The following is a 9,011-nucleotide window of genomic DNA, read 5'->3' on the forward strand; positions in this document are numbered from 1 at the left end:
ATTGATGGTGGTGTTTCTTTCTCCTGCAGAAGCACAGGCATGCCTTCTCCTCTTTCTCCAATGCCCTCTCCTGCTGGATCCGTGAGTTCTCAGCCAGGATCAAACGCTAGCAATTGTGGTGGCAACAGCATTAGCTCTTCGGTCACCATCCCTTATAATATCCCAAGCATCACCTCTTCATATGTCAACATCACTTCCTATATCCTCTATGCGTATGACATTTGGGAACAGGCTGATGCACTGGCCAGGAAGAATAAGGGTAAGGTTTTTTCCCTTTGGCTTTTCTGTCTTGCACATTGTGTTTATCTGCATGTGCCTGCTTAAATCCTAACGCTCCGCATAGCAAACACCATACCCACAGATCAAAGCCTCAAATATGTAGAAATAGACATCTGTGGTGCATTGGCTGGTTTCAGGCAGAGGTACTTGCTGGCAACGCATTGGTGAGTGTTCCAAATTAAAAGTGCTTCTCGGTAGCCTCAGAAGTCTAACAGCCTAAGGGGTGAGAGCATCGAGCACAGAAAACCAGGCAACAGGCAAATTGCTTCACAGTAGCAGGAGAAGCCAACTTTCAAACAGGTCTGTGCCCAGTGGCCTCGTGTTTCATTTTGTTTGTCAGCCTCCCAGGTATTTCTGATTTACAAATGGCAAGGCTGGTTTCTTGCTGTAAGAGAGCAGGCAAGCAGCACTTCAATGGGAGCCCTTGTTGGGCACGTGACTGGCATTTGCCAGTGGCATTTCCTAAATTCTCTGCTACTTTTTTTTACCTTAGAGATTTATTGTTTAAAATAGTGTTTCATTGTCCCCTAAGCAACTGTGGGTAAGCAACAGCCCCAGAGTGCCAGCCCACGTGGCGTTCGCAGTGCCATTGGTCATAGAACACCAAGGTTTGTCAGCTCCTGTGAGTGAAGGGATGTATTGCCAGTCCTGTAAAAGAAAATGAGAAGGATGTGCCTGGCCTAAATTACTGGAAGGCTGTAAAACACTTGTGCTAGTCAGGCAGTTGTTGAAAATCAAAAGGCTTTTGCAAGTCAGTGTTGAATAAAGTAACTCCAGTTGTTGGCTGTCCGCTGAGCAGATGCGTGCAGTTCATGTGCAGTGTGTTGGGCTGTGTCCTCGAGAGGCTGATCAAAGGCTGCCACACTGAAAGCTTGTGCTGGTGGGCCAGAGCGAATGGGTCACAGAAGAAAACCCACGGGAGAGCAGGCAGAGCATGCACCAAGCAAGATGAAAGTCAACCCCTGGTCTAGGCTGCTGCTTCAGTGCAGGGGAGTGACGGCTGGGGTGTTAAATACTGGCTGGGGTGTTAAATACTCCCGAGGGTGAGGATCCATGCAGAGCAGTGAATAGTCGTGTAGGCTTGGCACTTGTTTTGGTGGAGACGTTGGAGGCCTGTCTGGCTGAGGAGCTGTGAGGTCTCCATGCTCTGAGGATGGAGGACAGCAGGGACCAGGCTGATGACAGCTGCTTGTGCTTCCAGGCAGCACTCAGAAAAACACTCCAATTTGGCTTCTTAACCCTTGGGGGACGTGCACAGCAGGGACTGAGCTGCGAACACCCAGACTCCTGCTCACCTGCCATGGAGTGTCCATGTCCTTCCGATGCCAGCACGTGGGGAGGCACTTCAAGTGTGTGTGTGTGTGTGTGATTCTTGCATGCGCCCTGCATCACGTGCTTGTTGTGCTGGTGAAAGCTCTGATCTTTGTGCATTAACAAGGTCTTCTGTGAGACCTGAGAACTGCTGCTGTCCCCCCTCGCTGCCCCCAGCCTGGCTGTGCCTCCTGTGTGAAACCAACCAATTGTTTTCTCTCTCTGTCTCTCTCTCTCCTCCTTTTCTAGAGTTTTTTGCTGAGCTCAGCGCAGCGGTGTGCCCTCTGGCACTGAACAGTAGCATGACCGAACTGGTACACTACAGTAGACAGGGTTTACAGTGGCTGAGACTGGAGACAAATACGCCTTAACTGGTGCTCAAGGTGGTTAAGTACCTTGAACTCTTTTGCACTTTGGAAGCCTCAGAAACAGTCTGGCTTGCTGAATCATGGGATACAAAGCACCTGCAAGGGAAAATAAATCAGAGTGGAAGGGATCTGGTTACACTGGAAAAAAAAAAAGAACTTTGTTTTTAGGGTAACATTTTGCTGCCTTGAAAAAGAAGAGACATAGGAGGGCCCCAGCGTTGATGTCGCCTTCCTTTAAAACAACAAAGTGCAATGAATTGTCTGAATGGCTCAATGTATTGATGGTCTATAAACATTTCTATTACGAATAACCAGCAGGACAATAATCACACGTGAAGAAGTGCCGACAAGAAGGAAATCTGCCTCCAGAGGTGAGTTATTATGCAACATGCCACAGTCTGCAGCAGCAGCGTGCCCAGAAGAGATGTCAGAGAAGTGTTTTTGCAAGCACGGATGCAGCCCATCACACCACGCTGGTTCTCGGATGGCGAGTGGCATCCTCATCAGCACCCAGCAGCATTATGTTACAGCAGAGACAGCAGAGATCTGCCTCGCCTGCTTCCCAGCCTCACCTGTGTGCACTCGCCAGCCAGCTCCTGTGCTGAGAGTCGGGTGAGGCCCTGCTGTCGGTGCTGCACCTTCACTTCTGGAGTCACCGCTGCTGCGGCCCTCTTCCTCACCGTGCGCCCGCCCCTAACGCCATGCTGCTCGCCGTCTCGCGCTGTTTCAGCCACGTCAGCCGAACGTGGTTGAGGTGGCGAAATCGCCAGGTGTGGCTGCAAACAGCTCAGCGTCCGGGTGCGGTGGGTGGTTTCGGTGGGTGGGGGCGCGCGGCCGTCCTGGGGCCCTGTGGGTGAGCGAGGAGGGGCTGCTTGTGCAACGCGGGGCAAATCCTGCACGTGGGCATCGGCCCGCAACCCGCGCGGCTCTCGGCGAGTGTCTGAGAGCAGGGGCCAGTGCCCGAGTCGTGCATCCTTTGTGTGGGAGGTGATTGATGTGCTCTTCCTCAGCCAAAGCCCCAGGGTGGGCCCAGGGACTTGGAAATCTGTCTTCAGGGGATCACGGAAGGGAATCACGAGGTGTTTGCAAGCCTTTTTTCCTTGTCAGGAGCTGCACAGTTGAAATTGCGATTTTGCAAGTGGCAATAAGAGCGAAGGCGGTGTCTGCGGCATTTGTGCGTTCAGTAGGAAGACAGCCTTCTGCACCCAAAGATTTCCTGTTGCATGACAGCAGCATCCTGCCATCCTCATGTCTAATAGTGTGCCTTAGCCCTCTGGTCCCCTCTCGCATCCCTCGTCCTGCCGCTGACGCAGCTGCGGGAGCGGCAAAGAGGAGGACGATGTCCCCAAATCATTGTGCTTACAGGAAGGAACGCGTCTCCGGTGAAGTAGTTCCCTAATTACCAGGATGGAGGAACGGGTCTGCACGCCTGCAGCAGCACCTCCGTTGTAAAATAACCTGCTGGTGGTTTGGAGGCTCGCAGAAGCCAGCAGCGAACACATATCAGCAAAAGGTCTGCATTTCCAGAAGTAGGTCCCGTAGAGGCGGCCCCTGCTGCGGGGCTCAGCTCCAGCTGGAGCTGGCGGGAGGGCGCCGTGCCATGCCGCAGGCACACCTCCCCGGGCGTCTTCCCGGGCCTTGGAGTCGTCTGACGTTCACTTTATTCAAAGCCTTAGCGCATTTCAGGGAGAAGCTGGAAGGGAGAAGTGGTGGAAGGGAGGTCCGTGTCCCCTGCCCAATTTACCCCAGCGTGGGCCCGAGTGCAGAGGCGAGGCTGGGAGTCAGGGCTGCGATCTCAGGAAGAGAGGCAGGGGACAGCCAGGGCCAGCTCCTGGTGTGCACTTTGGGGTTGGTCGGCGGGCCGGCGGCCTTTTCTGACTTGGTCTTGGTGCAGAGGTAGTTTCGGGTCCACCGAAATGGACCCTCGGCTTTGGGGCGGCAGGGGGCTCTCGCTGCAAAGGCCAGGGGCCAGGGGAAGCGGTGGGAAGCGGCTGCACGCCGGCTTTTTCTTTCTGTTACAGAGGAAACCGCTCGGATAGTTGTTACTTTTTAGAAAGCCATCGTATTTCAACCACGAGCTAGGTCAGAGGCCTGTGAGGGGTAAGGGAAGATGCCCGTAGTTTTCACCTGAGTCTGGTCAGGCCCTTTAAAAAGAAAAAAAAAATTGAAAAGAAAAAAAAAAATTGAAAAAAAAAGAGAAATAGGATTTGCCATTAGAAAACAACCATGCATCCGAGGAAGAAGGAAAAACAGAGGTGATGGTTGAGTACCCGAAGGAGAGAAGGAGGGTATGGTGGCAACAAAGCATCATTTCCACACAATATTTATTTAGAAGGAATAATACATGTGTTTAAATTGTCAAATGTTCTATTTTTAAGATGCTGTTTATTTAAGAGTTGGAAAGCCCCACTTACATGGAGACAGAGATCTCTTCTGTAACCAAAAGTCAAAGTCTGACTGCAATGTCCTTGTTTTTGTGTTGTTCTTTCGTTTTTTGTTTTTTTTTTTTCCTCCCCTCCCTCTTGGTTCCTATTGCAAACCTGTACATCTTAAACTTATTTTGGGGGTGCGCATCCCTCTTGTAAATGTTTTCTGCCCTGCGTGTGGTGGAGTGTCCGAGATGGTCGATTCATTCCGACGGGGTAATAAACAATAAATGAAGTCGCCCGTTTGTTACGAGTCCTTGCCAGAGTCCTCGTGTTCTCAGCTCCTCCTGGAGAAACCAGCCCTGCGCGGGCGGGTCGGGTGCTGCCTTCGTGCTGTGCCCGAGGGGTCTGCGTGGCCTCGAGCTTCTTCTCTGGGTGTCCTGCTCCCTGCTGGCCCCTGGAGGACGTCACCACTCCCTGGAAGAGCAGCTTCATGCCTCGATGCACTGTGGTGGTATAACCTGTGTTTCTTTCAGGTCCTTTCTGCAACACACATTGCACCTCCGATGTTTGCTACTAATGGATGTGTTTTTTTTAATACATCATCTAAAGTGTAGAGAATGCTGAAATCTGTTTTAATGCTCGCCAGATATGTTGCAGTTACAGATAGCGCGTATGGAAATGCACACATTTTTTTAAGTCAGTGCAGTTTTTCGCTGCACACTTAAAATCCCAAGGGCAAAACTGATCGTGAAGTAGAAGGAAAAAACAACTAGACAGGAGGAGCTGGCGGCAAGGTGGCACTGGACTCGGTTTGCCAAAACCAGAAGAAGTTTCAAGCAGCACGGAGCCAGCTTGGCCCCCATGAGGTTTGCCACAGGGCCGGGTGGCCACGGGGCGAGCTGTTGGTGGCCGGCAGAGCCAAAACTGGGGCTTGCAGCAGTGTTGTGCCAGCCCAGGCGTCCCGTGGCAGTAACATGCCCAATTGGGGTTGGGTTTTTATTTCTGCATGTTTATTTATTGAGCCTGTGTTGACCAAACCTAATTTCACAGCCGTGTATAATTTATTTTGAGATTTGTTACACGCTCTGGATTAGCTGTCTTTCTCTCCTTGGCTTTGCTTATCTGTTTCAGAGGCAAATGTTATTTTTGGCAAACCAGCTGCATTAAGTTTGATTGCAGTTGCTCAGCTCTCTGCTGGCCTCCAGACACTGAGAGATCTCTTTGGCAGCCTGTGCTTTCTTGATGTGAATTGCACTGCTCGTAACCCCACCACTACCCGAAACCAGCAGTATTCCAAGGCCACCGTCAGCATTTCTCAATCTGTTTCCGTAAACTTGGTGTTCCTGAAGCAAGGGTTTTGTATGTGCTCCATCTGCAGTGTGTTATCACTGGGGTTTTGTGATGGGTTTTGTCAAGGTACGAGGCTCCTGGAAGCCTTGTTGGGATTTGTCCTCTCCCAGTCAGTCTTGCTGAGGTTAAGCTTTTCTCTGGGTCCAACATTTCACGTCTTAACAGCCACCCAGCTGATGGCTTCTTTCTCTTCTGCTTCAGTGTCCGTGAGCTGCTCAGAGCCATGCACCTCCTTGCTGGTTGCATGCGGGAGCTGGTGAGGGTTGTGGGGGCAAGGTTTTGGTTTTGCTTGGTTTCTCCACGTGTCCCCAGGAAGCAGGGGTTGGTGAGATGCACCCTGTACCCGTGAAGGCTTCACACATGGCACTTCCCAAGCAGGATAGAGGTGTGTGGCAGTGGCAGGGTCCTCGCCGTGGGCTTCATATTTCAAGGCTTACCATATGGGCTTGTGTTTTAATTCCTTTTTTTTTCACCCTACCTTGCTCAGCTTTTTAAAGCATAAATAAAACACTGCAGTTCTTAGTGAAGATGTCCTTAAATAACTGTGGTGTCCCCCCGACGTGGGTTGTAAATGTTGTCAAGTTACCCCCAGAAAAGGAGGGGCGCTGGGGCTGCGGCGCTCAGTCTGCACTCTGAGGCGTCTGTCGGTAAGAAGTTGCTGCCTTTATAGTCCTTGAAAAAGGTGAAAATCAGATCTGATACTGCTTGGGAAACACAAACAGAAATGTCTCCAAAGAAATTGTGCCACAGATCTTTTGTCTGTCTTCTGTACAGGGGATGAATTGTGTGCACGTGTATGTATAGTTACATAGAGAGATATGTCTATATATATAATTAAAAGAAATGAATTTTGACTTGCTTGTCTTTAAATTCTTCAGATGAAGGAGATGTTGGTTCAGTCTGTACAGGCAAAATGGCAAAGAAGCCACCTGGGGGCAGGGAGGGAAGAAGGGAATTTCTTGTTTTGGTGATCCCGAGCCAAGCGGTCTCGCCCTCCCTCAGCCGTGCTCTGCCCACGCATGAGCGCAGCATGTTCCTTGGCACGTGCTGGAATTTCCCAAAAAACTCAGTGGCATGGACACACCTTCACCACACTGCTGCCTTTGGAGGGAAGCCATCACCGCAGGATGTTTCATGTTTGTTTGTTTTTTAACCTTTAAGTTTGAAATCCAGGTGACCATCCTGAGGAAACAGCGATGCTGGCGCTCACCCGTAAGTACTGCTTTGGCAAAAAATTGATGTGTGCTCAAACTGCATCCATCGTGGTGAGGGGCGGGCATGTTTCACCAGGTCAGCTGTCCTCAGGAGCACCAGGAGCCTGGTAGGTTCGCATTTAAATTTTGCCTCCTTCCTGATACCTTCACGCAGGGTAACCTGGCACTGCCCTGTGGCTGCTGATAGCACTGAAGAGAAGGCAGAGCCAGCCGTAATTAATTAATAATAATTAATTAATTTTAGTTCACCTTCTCTTAACAACCAGCCATCAGCAGCGGGTGGATCCCAGTCACGGCACGCGGGGGCTGCAGGTGAGACGGGGGCACAGCTCTCCTCGAGGTGAGAGGCCTCAGGGCGCAGCTGGGTGCCCGGCGTGGGTTTGCGATTACTTTCTCCCAGACGTGCGGGGTTAGGTGTGCTGACTTGCACTGCTCTGTTTTCTCCTTTTTTGTTTTTCTTGGAAAATGTGTGTGTGGGAAGACAATTTGCTTATGATTCTTGGCCTGAGCTAAGCCTTACCATCAAGCAAAGACCAGAAAGCTTCTCGCTGGCTGTGTAACCAGAGCCAAGCCTTGCTGCCACTCCCAGGAACGGCTGTAACAGCATACTTGGCTGCTTAGAGCATTCCTTTTCGGGGTCTTTAGTTAAAAAAGCAGCAGCGAGGTGCTCCTGCAGGTCGCTGTCAGGCAGAGGGGCACTTCAGCGGGGCGGCCAGGCCCCTTGTGCTCGCAGCCCAGTCATATTTCCACCGCGACACCGGCTGCAGGCAGGGACCCAAGTATCGAGTCACCTGGATGGAGATGTGTTAGAAACAATGCAGGTATTCACCCGTGTGGGATTTTTGCTCCAAGTGGTGGAGCACAGCAACCTTTGCAGACCTTTCTGACCACACAAGTCAGATTGCAGATGTCATGCAGCTGCCTGTTGGCTTGCTTTTGGGGCTGGAACAGCTCTAAAACCAAACCGTAAGCCAAGGAGTTGCGTTAAAAAATGTCATGAAATGGCACCAGCAGCACCAACCTTGCTGACAGAGCCAGGAAAGAATTACAATTGTAAGTTTGATCTCCTGGCTGGGAGTGCTGTGTTTTCTGCCAGTTCCAGTCAAGAGAACACACATAGGTTCAGAAAACAAATACAGATGTGGCAGAAGCGGTAAGCAAAATGTTTAAGTGGAGCATCTGGTATAAAGCACTTAGGTTTGCAAAACAGTGCACAGCAGTGATGCTGAAAATAGTTTTAAAAGTAGGTTCTGCCTAAATAAAGATAAAAGGCCTCATTTTAAGGTGGGAATAACCTGGAGTTTCCAGGCATTTGTTGTAATTAAGCCTGGACAGGTGAATTGGCTGAATTTTTGTTGATGTGAATTCTCTAGCGCAGCTCGTTACCAACTCCTGTTGATCACCCCAGAATCAAAATGCTGTTGAAAGGGGAAGGGAGAATGCACAAAGCCAAGGCCAGGCAGTGGGGACATGGATTTAGGTAAGTGCACACACAAGTCGAGAACCTCCTACAAGTTCCAGGGACTTAGAGCCTGGTGGCCACTGGGCTTTGTGTGTCCCTATTGCCCGGGCTTGGACATGGTGGGATTGAGTGGAGGGAATGGTTTCCCTCAGCTGGCTTTCAGGTAGGGGAAAAGCAGCACCAAGGCTTTCTGATGGGACTAAGAGCACATGCGTGGTTTTTGAACACTTGGAGATACGTAAGCATCGAGTGCAGCACCTTCTGCAGCCTTTCACCCGTGTCTGGTTGGTGTTTGCATTAAGAGCTGCTGCTGAATGTTTGAGCAGGATGTTTAAGCCAGTTGTGCTTCCAGCCTGGCTGATGGAGATGCTTTTAGGAGAGAGCAATATTTAGAAGAACACCTTTCTTCACACACGTGGCCAGGTCAGGAGTGGCTCAGAGCCTGCTCCTGCTCTGCCTTGTGCCAGTCACCACAGGGGTGACCAAACTCTTGCATGGGGGCATTTGTACAGCTTGTGGCTCTAGCACAGGTTTGTCCCCATGGACAGTGGCCTTCTGCTCAGAGCTGCACTCCATGGGAACCAATGAACACTCCCTCTTTCCATGTTTCCCCCAAGAAATGCTCTTTCATGTTTCCCCAAGATAGCATGATCCACTC

At 50.7% G+C, this 9,011-nt stretch overlaps 1 protein-coding gene across 7 annotated transcripts in view; it reads left to right on the forward strand.

Annotated features, from left to right (window-relative positions):
• AFF1 (ALF transcription elongation factor 1) overlaps positions 1–4,629 on the forward strand; it is an 80,084-nt gene extending 75,455 nt beyond the window's left edge. For all 7 annotated transcript variants that reach the window (XM_038178717.2, XM_038178715.2, XM_038178719.2 and 4 more), the window contains 2 exons: positions 30–259; positions 1,840–4,629. In XM_038178717.2, the coding sequence (XP_038034645.2) occupies positions 30–259; positions 1,840–1,961 (352 nt within the window). In that variant the 3' untranslated portion in view covers positions 1,962–4,629. The remainder of the gene's footprint in view (positions 1–29; positions 260–1,839) is intronic.
• The last annotated feature ends 4,382 nt before the right edge of the window (positions 4,630–9,011 follow it).

The sequence above is a fragment of the Anas platyrhynchos genome, chromosome 4, assembly GCF_047663525.1.
Source record: "Anas platyrhynchos isolate ZD024472 breed Pekin duck chromosome 4, IASCAAS_PekinDuck_T2T, whole genome shotgun sequence".
Classification (NCBI taxonomy): Eukaryota; Metazoa; Chordata; class Aves; order Anseriformes; family Anatidae; genus Anas; species Anas platyrhynchos.